This window comes from Mastomys coucha, unplaced genomic scaffold, assembly GCF_008632895.1.
Source record: "Mastomys coucha isolate ucsf_1 unplaced genomic scaffold, UCSF_Mcou_1 pScaffold18, whole genome shotgun sequence".
NCBI lineage: Eukaryota > Metazoa > Chordata > Mammalia > Rodentia > Muridae > Mastomys > Mastomys coucha.
Genome location: NW_022196900.1, coordinates 64,284,205 through 64,302,148, shown reverse-complemented (window position 1 = coordinate 64,302,148; position 17,944 = coordinate 64,284,205). Strand labels below are relative to the sequence as shown.

The 17,944-nt window shown below is 38.8% G+C and overlaps 1 protein-coding gene across 1 annotated transcript in view; it reads left to right on the top strand.

Annotated features, from left to right (window-relative positions):
- Prkaa2 (protein kinase AMP-activated catalytic subunit alpha 2) overlaps window positions 1-17,944 on the top strand; it is a 76,001-nt gene that overhangs the window by 45,477 nt on the left and 12,580 nt on the right. Inside the window, exons 3-6 of the mRNA XM_031378036.1 lie at window positions 7,629-7,722; window positions 8,290-8,434; window positions 10,134-10,221; window positions 12,321-12,545. Of these exons, the coding sequence (XP_031233896.1) occupies window positions 7,629-7,722; window positions 8,290-8,434; window positions 10,134-10,221; window positions 12,321-12,545 (552 nt within the window). The remainder of the gene's footprint in view (window positions 1-7,628; window positions 7,723-8,289; window positions 8,435-10,133; window positions 10,222-12,320; window positions 12,546-17,944) is intronic.

Genomic DNA, 17,944 nt, shown 5'->3' with positions numbered 1-17,944 from the left:
CTGCTGCCCCCTGCCTGCTGCCCCCTGCCGGCTGCCTGCTCCTACTCAGCTGGCCCTTTTCCCTCTTACACAGTTCAGGAACCAGCCCATAAGATGATGAGGAAGACCAAAGTGTGGGGGCGTCAGTCCTTCTTAGAAGGAGAACAAAATACTCTCAGGAACAAATATGGAGATAAAAGATAGAGCAGAGACTGAAGGAAAGGCCACCCAGAGACTGTCTAACCTGGGGATTTATCCCATATACAGTTACCAAACCCAGACACTATTGTGGATGCCAAGAAGTGCATACTGAATGGAGTCTGATATGGCTGTCTCCTGAGAGGTCTTGCCAGAGCCTTACAAATACAGAGGTAGATGTTTGCAGCCAACCATTGGACTGACTGAGCTTGCATGACACTGTGGTGGGGGGTGGATTTACTTGAGCAAGGGCAGCACTCTAGTGGCCAATCATAGTGGAATATGACTACCCTTCCCCTTCAGTCATCTGTCTAGCTCCTCAGGGCATGGTGGGTCTCAGCAGCCCCTGCCTGTCCATGATAGGATGCTGTTGGGCCCAAATGTGTGCAGAGAGGACTTTTGTGTGCTTATGAATGCACAGCTCTGTCATGAGCAGAAGAGTGTGTTCCACAATACGCTTTCCCATCATGTGCATTTATTTTACATTCTTTCTGTCCTTCTCCTGTGGTGTGCCTTGAGTCTAGGAAGGAGTGATACAATGTCCCATTTAAGGCAGATCTCACAGTCACTTATTCTTAGCATTTTGATTAATGTCTAGTCTCTTCATTAACACACTGCACACAGAAGTATCTGTGACCAAGAGTGAGGACAGCACTAATCAGTCAACATTAAAAGACAGTGTGACATGATGTCCATTTAGCAGAATTACCTATTATGTACTTCAGAGCCAGAACTAATGAATTCCTGCAAGATCAGAAAGAAGGAATAAAGAAAGGAAATAAAGGGTCTATAGTTTTGGCTTGAACCACCAAGTAACAATAGTGGTACCACTTTCTGAGAGGAATGAAAGAAACAATGGAGCTGTGGTGATCATTAAGAACTGTTTTAGCTCTGTTAATATTTTATCCCACTATGCATCTGAATAGAGATGTCATATAGAATCTCATATCCATCCCATAATGAATGCTCAATAGCTACTTGTATATATAAAGAGGAAAAGTTTTAGTAAAGCCTCACCATTACTATGAGGATAGTCAAGAACAAAATAATGAATGTAAGTGTGTGTATCTGAGAAATGTCAGTGTGGCTGGAACACAAAGTATGCTAGGGAAAAGGAAGAGCAAGCTGAAGACAGAAAGGTAGATTGCTGGTCCATTACTTCACAAATAACACCTTTGGGCATTAATGATACATCAACAGACAAAAAAACCCATCCTGTATGGAGAGACGGGGAGGACCAGGAGAGGGAGAAATACATGTATGGGGGCCGGGGGGGGGCAGTGGGGAAGTAGGCAATAAACCCGTAATAGTCCACTATATCACATGCAGTAAAGAGGTAAGGAACCTGGAGAGAAATTATTCACAGAGCAACTTAAACTTAAACTTCTTTTAAGACTTGTTTTTCTTTTAATTTTATGTATGCTTGTGTATGTGTTAATATGTTTGTACATGTGTACATATGCGCACATGTGATTGTAGGTGCCTTTGGAGTCCAGAAAAGAGTGTTGGCTCTCCTGCAGCTGGAGGTGCATGCAGTTGTAAGCTACCACCTTATGTGGTGCTGGGGACTGAGCGTAGGGCCACTAAGCACTACTTGCCATCTTTCCCTCTCCCAACCCACTTTTTAATACACTTTGGACTAACTTAGGAAACAGCTTGATCTCAACAGGTTGTCACCTGTACTTACTGCTACTATTGAGTGAGATGAAAACCAAGAATGGACTTACTAGATTTGGCAAACAGGAGGTTACTATTTGTTTGTTTGTTTGTTTTTAAACTTTCATTAAAATCTTAAAGGCAAAAATCTTAGATGAAGAAAGAGCATGTGATGAAGAGAAACAATAGTTTAGACAGGAGAGGGGAAAGCGCAGTAGTAATTTGAAGAGTGTGTATTGTGTAAAGGGGGTGTCTTTTAGGGTTGGAATGTTACAGAGAAGGATTAGGTCAAGACCGAACAATAGATACAGGAGAAAGGGGGCTAATTCTAGGAGATAAGTTCCTTAGCAGGTATATGGACAGAATTCAGTAGATAATTTGAAGAGTTAATCTTAGAAAATCTATGGCCGTGGATTTTTGCTGTATTTAGTGGGAGGAGAAATGTTTAGAAATGAGGAGGTCTAGGAACAGAAAGGGGAGGGGGGAGAGAGGGGAAGAGAGAGGGAGGGGAGAGAGGGGGGAGAGGGAGAGGGAGAGAGGGAGGGAGGGAGGGAGGGAGGGAGGGAGAGAGAGAGAGAGAGAGAGAGAGAGAGAGAGAGAGAGAGAGAGAGACATCACTACTATCTTACAATGGTGCATGCTACAGAGGCAGTGGGTTTTTGTTTGATATTCTTTGCTCATTTGTTTTGGGATAGGGTCTTACTAGGTAGTCGAAGATATCTTTGAACTTGCTAGGTAGTGATCTTGAACTTATTCTGAGGAAGATTGGAGTGAAATTTTTCTTTGCACCACAGGTTTTTGGTAGATTGTTCAAATACTACGGCATTTAAGTTTTATTAATTAAAGGGGCTGGAGAGTGGTTAAGAGCATTAGTTGTTCTCCAAGAGATCCTGGGTTCAATTCCTAGTACCCTCATGTCAGCTGGCAACCATCTATAACTGTAGTGCTATGGGCTCGATGCCCTCTTCTGGTGTGCAGATATACATGCAGACAAAATGCCCATATGCATAAAAGATAATTTAATATTTAGTTAATGAATTGGTGAATCTAGACGAAATGGCCACTTGTATTTCAGAAGGAGAGAACTTGTTTCTTTGGCTAGAGGTGCACAGTGCCATGCAGTTGTTAAAAAAATAACCAAATGAGATGGATGTCTCATCAGTTCTCCGCTCTAATAAGAGTTACACATTGTTCGTCATGATGCTCTAAAGGATGTGTGGTGAAATTGAACTGAGCCTCTCAAGGACAAAAGGATGTCTTCTGGAAAAACAAACTATGAGCAACCTATAAGTTAAAACCAGTTAAAATGTATGGATGGTATTTGGATCTAATTCTAAAAAGGAGGAGCAGAAAAAGAGAACCATTGTAATTGAGAAGCCTTCAGATTGGATATTTGAAGACACTCATGGTTTCCTAAATGTGTGTCTGATAGTGATATACATGTACAGTTATATTGTAAGGAGATGCCCATTAGAGTAACTGTTTGTAGAGAAAAATGAAAGCAAATTCAGTGTGACTTGGTAGCTAGAAGGTATGCTTTATAAAGTTAGTAATCAGTACATATTTATTCTGTTTTCTAGACAGTTATGGAAATAAATGATTTTTATGTCCATGCATAAATTAGAAAAACATGACCAACCCAATAAAATTTGCCAAAAGACACAAGCAATTCTTGGAGAAGAAGTATATATGATATTTTGCAAGTACTAGATACTGTATAAGTCCACAAGCTTTCTAGTCATGTTAGTATCACTAAAGTCTCTTCAGAAAGCAGATGGCCTGACAGAGCATTCACATGTGCTATGTTGGGCAGTTCAGCTCATCAGTACATAGCAAGAGAGAATCTCACCATGTGCAAAAATGGTCAAGGAGCACACAGTAGCACACCGCAGGAAGGAAGCAGATCAGCACCTTGCTGTGGCAGGCAAATGCAGAACTAGGTTCCGGGAATGGCCAGGTAAACACAGTGACCTCTTACATAATGGTCGCATCATATGACTGTAGCACACAGCAATATTGACGGATTTTCAAAGACGTTCTCCAATATTACATATGGTATATACCATTTTAAACCTAAAAATGTTAAGCTAGGTATATTAATGTTAATCACTGTTAAATATATATATATATATATATACATACATATATATGTGTGTGTGCATATATATACATATATACATATGCATATATTTTCATACATAAAAATAAAACTAAAACAAAAGCAAGAGTAGACTGAAAGGGCACCAGGACGGTGGCTTTCTTGCATGAGGGTAAGGGGTGGCAGTGGAGTACAGTTCTCTGTGTGGCAACATGGGAGGGACAGGAAAGGCTCTGCCTTACTGCTGGTAATGGTTTGTATTTACCTATTAGGATATTGTTAAAAACAGTAATTAACTAAAGAAAAGACCAGTATAATAATTACTACATTTTTATATAGCTGAGTTATAATTAAAGAAAAATCTTACTCTATATATACTTGACAATATAAATAACATTTTACAATCTTTATAGACATTACCATTGAACAGGGATGTGCATAAATGTTGATTTTTGGCTCACTTCAGAAATATTTCTTTTTTCCTTGAGTGGTGTGTATTACTTGTGTGTTTATTGCATAAAAACGAGTATAACCTTACCAGCTAGACATTGCTTAGGGATTGTCTGGCTAATTGCTTTTTTTTCTTAATTAAAAGTGTTTCTGGAAAATTTCCTAATGCATATTATTTTCCATTTCTGTCACATTAAAAGAATGCTGGTATGTGTGGTGATTATTCTTCATTATATTTCTTATAATATTTCTACATAATTACCAGAGGTTACCTTTTAATAACCAGGAACTTGCCTTTCCCACAAGTCTCTAAAATGAAGCTGTTTTCCTAGGACTCTTCTGTTTCCAAAAATTGTTTCCCTTTAATAACTTGGTTGAAATTTTGCCATGTTTTTCTTTTTACTTTCGGTTCATTCTGGTATTGATTCAAGCTATTTACATATTTTAAAGTGGTAATTTCTACATTAATTTAAATAGTTTGTTGTAAGTACTTTTCCAGATGTCAACTCAAATTAATCATCATTATGATACATGTAATTACAAACTGAGAGATAGGAGTTGTAAAGCATAGGCAAATGTGTCTATGCATACGAGTTGCCGCATTTACACTTGGGAGGTTTTCTGGAAGCTAAATTCTAAGGGATGGCTAATGCCCTGTCAAAGGTGCTCAGGTCAGTGGAAATAGCCTGCAGGAAGTAGCTGCAGCAGAGGAAAATAAAGCATGATTAACAAGAAGTAGTGAGATTGTAGTTGTGGGTTTCATATTTGAGAAGTGACAGAGATAACAGGCCCACATTAATTTGGGGCTTTGGAGTTGATAGGAGACTTCTGGCCTGAAACTCTGATATGTGTCTGAAGAGAGTCCTTGTTCAATGCCTAACTATAGCTAGACTACAAGTTCCCCCACAGAGGATCCAACTTCTAGTTTCATACACGGAGAATACAAGAAGGGATTCAGTAAGTATTAAGACTCCTTATTTGATTAGTTAGACCTGGCTCACTCATGGTAGCCTCAGTTTTCATTGCTATGAAGTGGCCTTTGGTGTGTGCTAGCATGTGCTGTGGCGTTAGAGGTTTCATGAGACAGTTCAACCCAGCACTATCCTATGAAGACTTGTGGTGTATTCCAAAGGACCACCAGCAAAGTTTCTTTGAGTTTCACCATTTTATTCATGCCTCATCCAGAATGGATAAGCACAAATGTGATTGGTAATAAATAATAAACCAGACCATAGCCAGGCAGTGGTGTGCACACCTTTAATCCCAGCACGTGGGAGGCAGAGGCAGGTGGATTTCTGAGTTCGAGGCCAGCTTGGTCTACAGAGTGAGTCTAAGACAACCAGGGCTATACAGAAAAACTGTGTCTTGAAAAACCAAAAGAAAAAAAAAACCAGTAGATGCTTCTGCCTATTGTATTCAGTTTGTTTGATCACTCAGTACCTGTCAAAATAGCCTTTATCAGAGCATTTCTGTTAAGAGCTCTTAAATAAAATTACCTTTCCACAGTTCACATGAACTAGTCTCAACCTTATTTCTCCTATAGCCATTTGTTTTACGTAAAATGGGATACTCTGCCCTTTTTGTCCTTCAGAGACTAAAGGTTACCATTTGAAGTATCTTTCCAGACTAACCCTGTGATTGCACTTGTAATTTCAGAATGTGGGGGCCAAGGAGGGAATATTATGAGTTTGGGGCAAGCTTGGACTCTATAACATCTATCTCAAGGACAAAAAACTAAGAAAGAACTATTTCTACAGATCATCTCTTAATGCTCTTTTTATTTTACACACAATGTGTTTTCTCCTAGTATAGATAGAATGTAACACATCTACTTGATGGCTATTAGGAACCCAGCCCACCACCAGCTAGCACATATTTGCTTTATTGCACATTAATAAAATGTGGCTCATTGGTAGACAAAACAGCAAAGGGTTCCCTACTCTAACAAATTCTCTGTCAAGGTAGATTACCTGAAGACTGGCGTCAGCTCCTTCTTGTGCAGTCTCCTGAATAACTGAAGCCAGCAAAGTCTTTATTGCTGTATTTATCAGCCTTAAATAATAACTCATTATGAAACTAACAGTACTCATAATCAACGAGACTATAGAGAACCCTTTGTAAAGAAGATAATGTAGTTTTTAAAGTAGAACAGTATTAATTTGTCTAAATGTTAGAAGCAATCTTCATTTAAAACATTAGTATTATTTTTAACTCATTTTCAAAATCTGATTTTGTAAAATTGTATTTGTGGAAGTAATAATTTTCAGAGAAAAATATTATTCTGTAAAATTAAGCTAATTTCTTACTATTTGTTTAATAAGACCAGCTTTAGGTGTCTGCACGCATGTATATGCATGCACACATATACTTTTATTGTAAAACTATGAAATATGTACTAAACTGTAGCGTTGAGCATTCAGCTTCAGGGTCAGCAGTGTGCTGCCTGATCTCCTTCCCACCATGCCTTACTAGATCATCTCACTCAGATTCAAAGTATCATTTTAAATGAGATAAGCCTAGTGTCACTATCACATCTAACAATAAAAACATACTGAGTCTTATTAGTAATCTCGCCAGGGTTCAGATTTTCTGTAGTACTTCACAACTTCTGTTGTTACGTCTTATGTGTATGTTTGAGACAAGCCTTTACTATGTATCCAGGCTACCTTCTAAATCATTGTTTTCTTCCGCCATAGACTTTGAGTATAGGAATACAGGGCTGTGTCACACACTCAGATTCGTTGGTTCAATCAGAGCCAAAGCAAGTATATAGAGTGTAGTTTTCTATCTCCATGTCTCACTGATTGCTTCAGTATATGGCTCCTCCTCCCAGCCACTTTTAAGAAGGATGATTTGTCTTACCTACTGAATTTTGCTGAGTATATATCTTTGTGATATATTTTATATGTCTAAGAATATTCTAAGCATATAATACCTATCTTTATTGACTAAACAATTTTTTCTTGAAATGGAAAAATGCTTAACTTAGTTTGTGAAGATTTTAAAGATAACGAGATCTGAAAAGCAGAAATCTGAAGGGGAGTCTATAAGCCTCAGGAAGTGGGAGACTTTTGTAACCTTCCATGCTTAAGACACTGGAATTACTTTGATAACATTGTAAAATCTGTTGCCATCCTACAATATTGTACAAATATTAGAATATGAATTGTAACAAGAATAGCAGATGAGATTGATTATTTGTAGGAGCACCATTTTGTATTAACCCACTTTTTTTTTTCTGAACAAGCTACCAGGTGATCAGCACTCCAACAGACTTTTTTATGGTAATGGAATATGTGTCTGGAGGTGAATTGTTCGACTACATTTGCAAACATGGGCGGGTGAGTGTCATATTTTCTAGTGTATCTCTCAACCCCAAGCTAAGAAAGTGGAAGGAATTGGTAGTAGCTAGCCACAGACATTTCCAGTTCTTTAATTGTCTCTGTAGCACTGACTACACATACAAGACCTATTTCTTTTCTTGAGAAGTATGCTTTTTGCATACTGATTTGGAAACTATATCACACTTAATCAATTCTTGTGCTTTTCATAATCTTTGTATAAAATCATCTTGAAGCTTCAATTATGTTCTTTTCTTAGCGTTTTCATATAAATTCTGTTTTAGTCGGCTGTACTGACTCCCCCAAAACATTATGCATATTAATATTGGTTGAAAATTAAACATCATTGCCATGTAGCCAAGCCAAGCCAAAAAAAAAAAAATCCATTGAATACTATTTTGAGGTTTGGCAAGATTATAGATGGTTTGCTTTGTCTGATTTGTTGGATTTCTAATTAGTCGATTTTAATTAGCCTGATCAGTTATATTTAGACTTGTTACAAAACTGAAGTGCATAATAAATGATGCCCCAGATAGTCTTGATGCAGCTTCTTTTTCTGCTTGCTAGGTTGAAGAGGTGGAAGCTCGCCGGCTCTTTCAGCAGATCCTGTCTGCTGTGGATTACTGTCACAGGCATATGGTTGTCCATAGGGACCTGAAGCCAGAGAATGTGCTGCTGGATGCCCAGATGAACGCTAAGATAGCTGACTTTGGTATGCCACTCCAGGGTTGCTCAGAGCTGTTAGTGCCTGTAAAACGCACCAGTATCTACACTTACAGAACTAAGAGCTTACCATTCGCCCTTACAAATCCTGCACTACAAAAGGGATTGATTGCAGTTTACACTGGCCTGTTTTGTTTATTTAAGTCCACTTAAACAGTAGTGAAGTTTCTAGAAAACACGTCAGAAGGCCACATCAAGACAGATCCACTTAACATGCCTTTCCTCCTAAGGAAATGGTACCCGTTTTATTTTATTTTATTTTATTTTATTTTATTTTATTTTATTTTATTTTATTTTATTTTATTTTATTTTATTTTGGGAGGGGAGTGCTGGGAAGAGAAAGATCCCAAATTCCTTTGAAAAATTTGTTGATACAGTGGATGCTTTTCTGATAAATGGACATAAACAAGTGTGTGGACATTTGTACTCAGCTTTAAAAGCTTTGTGCTGCTTCTGAACTGATCCAGGAAAGTCCTGTAAGCCTTAGGGCAGTATCTAATAACTTATGAGTAAATGGGACGTCAGTCCTTGGTCAGAGAGAAGGTAAAATGTACATTTTTAATCAGCATACACTTTCTGGCATAAACACATCTGGAAAGGCTGCCACAGTGGATGTTTGAGGAAAAGACAGGATGTGACCCTCAGGAGAGAATGATGGGAGGTGTGCAGTTCAGGGTTGCATTGCTGCAGGCTTTTTGTCTGTTTGTCTTGTACCTGTTTTTAAACTAGCTTTACTATTTCTCTTTAAACTCTTCTAGTAAGTAGTTTAGCTGGAGTTTTGGTTCAGAAGATTATTTTTACTGTGTTGAATCAAAGCTCTCTAATTATAAACCTTTCCCAGGAAGTTGAAACAGGAGGCTCCACCTGGATAGCAGTGAGACCATATCTCCAAGGAAGCCGAACTGCTTATCAGCTGGATCTGGTCTGCTGTCTAATTATAATTAAAAAAAAAATAGACTTTTACTACGTAGCCCTGGCTAGTCTGCAACTTGCTAGACCAAGTTGACCTCAGACTCACAGCGCTCCTCCTTTCTGTCTCCTGAGTGTTGGCATTAAAGATATAATACCCAATTACAACCTTTTAAGAAAGACTTTTAAAAGCAGTTTTCATTTATTTGTTTTTTAAGTAGCAGCCTATATTTTATTTCTTCATATAAAGAAGTAGATAATATATGGTGCTTCTATTTTTGAAAACAGTAATATAATTTCAAATAATCTTTTTTGGTATGTGTGAAATGAGTCAAAGTTTTCCTGTAGTGCCGTTCATTCCATCTGCACGTGTGGTGCTCTTTAGCATTCTGTGTAATGATGTGCTTTCCCTAAAATGATTTATTTCTAGTCTAAAAGCAGCTTTCAAATTAGTAACGCACTAATTTAAAGATTAGTGTGTGTCCCTCTGTGTTTGTGTGTGTGCGTGGGATGTCTGTAGGGATATTTGAAAGAATACAGATGTGCATGTTGGACAGAGGGCAAGACTCCAGAGTCAGTTCTCTCTGGTCTCCCCTTTATGATCCATGGATTGAATCGAGGTTGTCAAGTTTGCCCACTGAGCTGTCGTGCCACCCACCATTACATTTAAACAAAAATAATGAATATGACTTCTGAAGCATGCAATAATTGAGAGTTTTCATTATAGGTTTACCTGTATGTTCTATATTCATCATCTGATAAATCACTTTCATTTTCAGGACTATCTAATATGATGTCAGATGGTGAATTTCTACGAACTAGCTGTGGATCACCAAACTATGCAGCACCTGAGGTCATCTCAGGAAGGTAATAGTTTTAGTGATAAGTAGGCTTTTTGTGACCTTGCATCCATTTTAGTAATATTTAATTGTATTTTCTTTGGGAAAAGTTTTTTTTTAACATAAGAGAAACAATTGTTCACTTATTTTTTATTATAAGCAGAATAGTTAATTTTTAAAACTCCCTGTAGGCATTCTAAGACATGTGTTTATACATTTTGATTTAATATATATGTTCATGTATTTTGTTTATTGGTAAAGGCAGAGGCAGATCTTGTGCAATGTCTATTTTCTAATCTAGAAAATGTCAGATAGCTATAAAGATTTGCTAACATTTAAGTCATTGTCTTTACGTAGCAGACATAATTATTTAATAGTGTTTCACACACTCTCCAGGCAGTTGTTTTCTATTCTGTCTTTGTAAGAGTGAAATTTGGGTGACAATATGATTTCAAGCAATTAAACTACACAAATGGAGACAGTGAAGTCCCTCATGTAATTAGCTCAATGGTGCATCAGGAAATATTTTCAGAGGCTGCAGAGATAAAGTGAAGCCATTTCAGAGTGACTAGGGTCTGGTTTTGCAAGTGAGCAGAATGTATTGAGAGAAGTACTGAGTAGGTGTTTACACATAGACTTTGTGAGAGTCTTAGTTCACCTGGGCTTCTGAAGAGCACCATACACCATCTTAATGAACAACTGCAGCCTGCCTGTCCTAGCTCTGTAGCTCTACACACAGCTCTGCTGTGTGTAGGGCCTTTCCTCAAAGCTCACTGTCTCTTACTGTATACCTGTGTGGTCAAAGGGTAATGGAACCTCTCTGGGGTAGTCTTTTATAGGGCTTTAACCTTCTTTATGAGAGTTCCATCTCAGGGCCAGATCTCCCCAACTAACCACTTCCTTATAGCATCAGTTTGAGGTTAGAGTTTCAGCTGGTCAGTTTTAGGGAACACATTGATACAGTAAGGAGCTTGGGTGATATAGCAAACGCTGTATATTAGGGGCAGCACTCTAGTGAAGCCAATTATGTTCTTTCCACTGGAGCTGTAGACATTTTTTTACCTCACACAAGAGTTTGATTTTGGAAATGTGCTGTTGGAAATGTTAATATAGAAGAAGGGCAAGACAAAAATAGTGAGAGGCGTGCGGTGCAGAGCAGAGCTGTCCTGATCTGAGCTGTCTAGAGCCCAGCTGACTGTCTAGAGCCCAGGTGCCTTAGTCCAATGAATTAACCAATGATTTTGAAAGAAAGTAGTAGGAATTCTGTCATACAAGGGCTGGAGAGATGGCTCCATGGTTAAGAGAACTTGTTCTTCAGAACCCAGGTTTGATTCCCAGTACCCACACAAGGGCTCACAACTCCCAGGGACTCGGACACTGTCTTCTGACCTCTCTGGGTATCAGACACACAAGACATACATGCAGTCAAAATACTCATATGTTTAAGATAAAAATTTAAAAATAAATAAATAATGTTTTAGAAAAGATGTTATACAAATTAAACATTGTCTATATGGTGCTAGTTAAGTACTTTAATATTTAAACTTTTGTTTAAAATGTGTGCAAAATTTCTGTTATCTAATCATTTTCTTTCTTGTAGTGGTTCTGGGGGTGTGAAGCACTATCTATTATTTTTTCCCTTTTTCTTGTAGTTTGTGCTTATCTACTTTAATGTTCCCTTAAAGAAATAAGATAGAAAGTGTACATGTTTGTGTTTGTTAGCTGGTTTGTTTCTGAGACAGGGTCTTAGCATGTTACCCTGGATGGCTTGGGACTGTCTAGATCAGGCCTTGGTAAAACTCAGAGATCTGTCTGCTTCTGCATTCTGAATGCTGGGATTAAAGGCATGCACCGTCTGCCTGGCCAGAAAGTATAATGCATTTTAATTAGCACTTATAGCTAATTTTAACAAATAAAAATACGTCTTTTGACATATTTGTGTAATAGTTGGGCTGATAACTTTCTATGAAGAGTAATTATTGAGGTTTGGAAATTGCTATATGTTTCAGTGAAGACCTTAAATAGCCATATAACCAAGTTTGTTTTGCATTTATCATGTATATAAGCAGGATACTAACAGTGAGGGGAAATGATACCTACACTTAGGCCTGTGCCTTCCTTCCTCAGGCTGTATGCAGGTCCTGAGGTTGATATCTGGAGCTGTGGTGTTATCCTGTATGCCCTTCTCTGTGGCACCCTCCCCTTCGACGATGAGCACGTGCCTACGCTCTTTAAGAAGATCCGAGGGGGTGTGTTTTACATCCCAGACTATCTCAACCGTTCTATCGCCACTCTGCTGATGCACATGCTGCAGGTGGACCCCTTGAAGCGAGCGACTATCAAAGACATACGGTGATTATAGTTTTGGGCATTTTGCACATTTTCTCATTGTAGTAGTAATAGTGATACTAGAATATTTGCACTCACCCAGGAGGATGAGGCAAGAGGGTCGCCAGTTCAAGGCCAGCATGGGCTGTAATATGACTGTCTTAATGACAAGGAGTTTAAAATTTTTGACTTATGCAAACCTGGTTATGTGACTTACCTTTCAAATGTCTTACACTGCTTGTGTGCCTATTGGCATAAACAGCACAACATCTGAGGCCTGTGTGAGAAGGATCTAGTCTCCTAGAGTCTCATCTTGCCTTCCCAACCACATGCCTTACCTTAGATTTTAGGTTCTGTGTCCTCGATTATATTATTATTCTGACCCTCATTATTTTCTACACCCTCTCACCTGATAGCTTTTGAACCATTCTTTTATGTTTCTGCTCATTTGCCCCCCTCCCTCAGCTTTGTGGAATCCTTCCTGGTCCCTCACGCTGTGTAGGAGCTTCTGATTGTGTAAGGCAGCCTTCAGCTCATGCCTTCTTATTTCGCTTTCATACAGTGTCTGTTCTTTCTCAGAGTGCCTCTCCTCTCAGGGAACAAACTGTCTTAAGAACCTCTCTATTTACTTCCCTGCTCCTTGACTGTTACAGAAAGTAGAAGTTTAGAAGAGATCTGGAGACATTTCAGATGTGAAGAGTGGAGAACTTTGTTTTGGGTGTTGTTGGTGATGTACTGCATTGCCTTTTCTTGAAGCCTTACCACCGTGTTATAGCTGGCTTACCCTCTTTATTTATAGTATCAAATACAGCGAAAATGCTGTAAACCCAGAACTAAAGAATAAGCACAAAATGTGTCTGTCCACGGTCAGCTCAGATGCATGTATTGCCCCTACCCATACTTTCCACATCCCCAGCTTCCCGTCTCCCCATACCCCTACCTCCTGTATTTCCCTTACACCGTTTATGTCCCACTTGTTTGGTTTCCATCCTGACCTTTCTCCATTAAAGCCTTGTATTTCCTGTCTTATGGGCTCCTTTCTAGTTTTCCTGGCGTTCTATCCATACTATCTTTTAGAAGCTAGAATCCTAATTGGAGAGGACATAGAATATTTGTCTCCCTGAGCCCCACTATGGTTATCTTACTTAGTATATTTAAGAAAATAACTGTTGTTACATTTTTGATTCAGTAGTCACTAGTGGATTTGCTGTGGAGAATCACTTGATTGTTGAGGAGTTAACTATTGTACTGGCAGGAATGATGTAGTGCCTTCTACACATTCTTTATGTGTTTAGAAGGCTTTTGTCTCATCTAAGGTTTCAGAGTGTTGTTTCCAAACACATTTCTGACATCTTTTGAAACCTTTCCCCTTTTGCCCTAAAGCCAGAGGAACTGTTTTGATCCAAGTCCTGTGGGCCAAGTTCAGCCACTGTTTGATCCAAGTTCAGAGGGTGGCTGAGGTGGTGGTCCCTGAAGGCTGCTGCAGGTCTTGTGAGCAGGATGGCATTCTTTTCACATTCCTCATTGCTGGGACTAAATACCTGGCAAGAGGCAGTTTAAGGGAGGAAGGACTTAAACTTGGTTCAGTGCTTGAGGAGATGTAGTAGTCCATTGTGTGGGGAAGACAAGCCTGAGGGGCTGGTCATGCTGCATCTGCAGTTAGGAAGCACAGTGGATAGAAAGGACACTAGGCTCAGAGGCCCACCCCCGGTGGCCTACGTTGTCAACTGAAGCTCCACCTCCTAACAGATTCTACAACCTATGCAAGCACGTGTCCTAACGTAGACACCTGTAGGGATGGCACATTTCATGTTCAAACCACAACATTGTTTTCTCTCTGTCTTGTTCCAGTTCCAGGCCTTGTGCATAAGAATGTACAGCTGTAAAACTGCTCCCAGATCTAGTTATGGAAATGAACCAACAGGGGTGGGGGAAACTCTGTTCACAATTCTTTGGAATAAATAGTTCTTCTAATTGGGTTTTTCTCAGAAGAAAAATTAGACTTGCTAATATATTTGTACTTGCTTATATAAGTACTTGTAAATTTAGAATAGTAAAAGAATTCTGTTATTTATTCTTTTTGTTTTGTTTGTTTTTTGTTTATTTTTATTTTTTTTTGAGACAAGGTTTCTCTGTGTAGCCTTGGCTGTCCTGGAGCTCACTCTGTAGACCAGGCTGGCCTTAAACTCAGAAATCCACTTCTGCTTCCCAAGTGCTGGGATTAAAGACGTGCGCCACCACTACCTGAATTCTGCTATTTAAAAACAATTATTCATATATTTATAGACTTTAGTGGAAAATTGTAAATAAATCTATTGGGATGAATTAATTGACCCATAGGAAGTGCTATAAAATAGTGATATTTTAGGCTACAGAGATGTCTTAACCATTACATGATAAAGCTTACAGCCAAAGGACAAAGTAATAACACTTTTATACTTAAAGTAATAACTTAGATTTATAATTCCCACTAATTTATGTTTATGCTCAATATTTCAATATGAAATTTTTTTGTTGTTGTTTTGTTTTGTTTTTCAAGACAGGGTTTCTCTGTGTAGCCCTGGCTGTCCTGGAACTCAATCTGTAGACCAGGCTGGCCTCGAACTCAGAAATCCACCTGCCTCTGCCTCCCAAGTGCTGGGATTATAGGCGTGTACCACTACCGCCTGGCAATATGAAAAATTTTAATTTGATAAAGTATACTTTAAAAGGAATAAAAGTTAAAAGTTTTGACAGTTGATACATAGCAAGCATTTTGCTATACGTTTAATATATTTTGTTACACTGACTTTTTCAGAGGTAGTTATTATTTTCATTTTACAGCAGTAAACTGAAATTGAGGTTGTGTCATGACTTAGTTATATGTCCCTTTGTTTCTAAGTATAAGTTACTTTGAGCTATGGACCACATTTTTATATTAAAATATATCACATGCATGTGTGACATATATTTATAATATGAATTATCCTTATCCAAAACCCAGAAATGCTTTAAATTCAGAAGTTTTAGAGCCTAAAAAATTTGAGATTTGGGAGCATTAAGAGTTTGGATTTTCTGGTTGGAGATGTTCAACTGTCTGCACAATATTCTCTTCAGCAGTCATGTTAGAAAAATGTCTCTACTTATTTGCTTATTTAATTGTTTTTGCTTTTCTTCCAATATGTGTTTAACATCTGCTGTGTGAGAGGTCCTAAGTTGAGTGCTAGAAATACAGTGATAAACAGGAGAGACATATGGTCTTGGAAATCTAAGATTTGTTTCCTTCAGCTTTTTTAGACCTAGTAGTAGCATTAATAGTAGTATTAAAATTATTGTGCTTGGAAACAGTGGATCGGAAGCCTCACTGTGGATGTGGATAGTGGTTTTTTTCCTGATTACTAGTCGTGAGCTTATTCCTTAACATATTTCGTTTTTAATTCCTCCCCATTTATAGTGAAATCATTGAGAAGGTAATCTCAGATTAAGCCATGTGAGTTTGCTACTTTTGTAAGTGTAAAATTAATTGAATATCAGAACCTTCAACTATTCAACTTAATTGTATGCATGTATATTTATGTGTGCAGATATACATGTACATGGGTGCCCATGTGTGTGGTAACCAAAGGACAACTGTCCATGCTTTCGTGCTGTTCCTCAGGTGGTATCTAATCTTTTTTTTGAGAAAAGGTCTCTCTGGCCTGGAACTCACCAAGTTGGATAGGCAGGCCAGCCACTGATCCCAAGGAACCCGTTTCCCCAAGTCTTAGAATCAAGTTAATTTGAAACTTGGCTAAGTGTGCTGACTTGTATGTGCCTTCTAGCATTTGGGAGGCTAAAGGGCAGGATGATTGTAAGCTTGGGGCTAACCTAGGCAATGTAATAAGATATTGTCCTAAATACTTTCATTTCTTTGAAAATTAATACTTTTTATTTTGATGTATTTTTATATATTCATTTCCCCTCCCCCATCTCCTCCCTTATTCCACATCCATCTGACTTTCTCTCTCTCTCTCTCTCCCCCCCACCCCCCCTCTCTCCCTCTCTCTCTCTCTTTCCTTTCTCTTTTTCTCTTTAGCTTTGGAGTCCAGCTACTGCTATCCCTATAGTATTTAGTGTCTGGTCATCCAGTGGAGCCTTTTAGACCTACCAGGGTTCACAGTCCATAAAGAGAGCTAACCATAGCTTTTTAGCTGGGGGTGAGAATTCATGCCCACTTCCCTTCTCCATGCTGGGCTTTTGTCTGGCCCGAGCTTGCCTTGCCTAGGGGATAAGACTCTATCTTAAGTGCTCTTGTGTGTGTGTGTGTGTGTGTGTGTGTGTGTGTTACCCAACTTTGGTTGCCATTCCAGATATCTGGAATATTAAACAATAGGCACTGATTTTTTTTTAACAGATACTCGGTGGCTTTCAGTAATATAATTCTAAGTCACATCAAAGACAAAGCCATATATGGAAGTATTCAGGGAATTGCTAGGTGTCTTAGGCTTTCTGTTGCTGTAATAAAACACCATGACCAAAGAAACTTGGGGAGGACAGGATGCATGTCCTACACTTCCAGGAAACTGTCCCTCACTAAGGGGAGTCAGGGCAGGAACTCAAGGCAGGAACCTGGTGGCAGGAACTGAAGTAGAGACCATGGAGTAGAGTTGGTTATTGGCTTGCTCCTAATGACTTACTCAGCCTGCTTTCTTATACAATTTAGGACCACTTGCCCAGAGGTGGTATCACCTACAATGGGCTGGGCCGTCTCACATCAATCATTGTCACCGCCCCTCTGTCCAGCGGAAATAAGGAGGCAACAATGAGCTCTTCTCCATGCAGTTTATTCAGGAACCTTGTACTACAGAATCATTCGTTCATCTTTTCTTCTTTTTTAGCTAGCTTCTTCTATATTCTTCTATATCTTCTTCTTACATCTTACTAGTTACATCTTACTTCTATTCCCTACATCTTACTTCTTACTCCTATTTCCTACATCTTACTTACTCCTATTCCCTACATTTTACTTATTCCTATTACCTACATCTTACTTACTCCTATTCCCTACATCTTACTCCTATTTCCTACTTACTCCTATCCCCTACATACATCTTACTTCTATTCTTACATACATCTTACTTCTATTTCCTACATCTTACTTCTATATCTACATCTTACTTCTATTCTTCCAGCCCCCAGCCCTTGTGGGTTAAATACTTTCCCTGGTCCCAGTCAGCATCGACTACATGGCAAAGCATAATAGGCTGCAGGAAATCATGCCAGCTTGCATCATAAACTAGAGGCACTCAGCTTCTCCAACTAAGGGCTTGTTTATCAATGCTCTCTGCTCTGGCCGGAGACCAGGTGTTCAATATATATGTATAGGGTGGCAGCTGCGGCTCCCCACAAATCATTAATCAAGAAAATGCCCAACAGACTTGCCTATGGGCCAATCTTATCCAGCT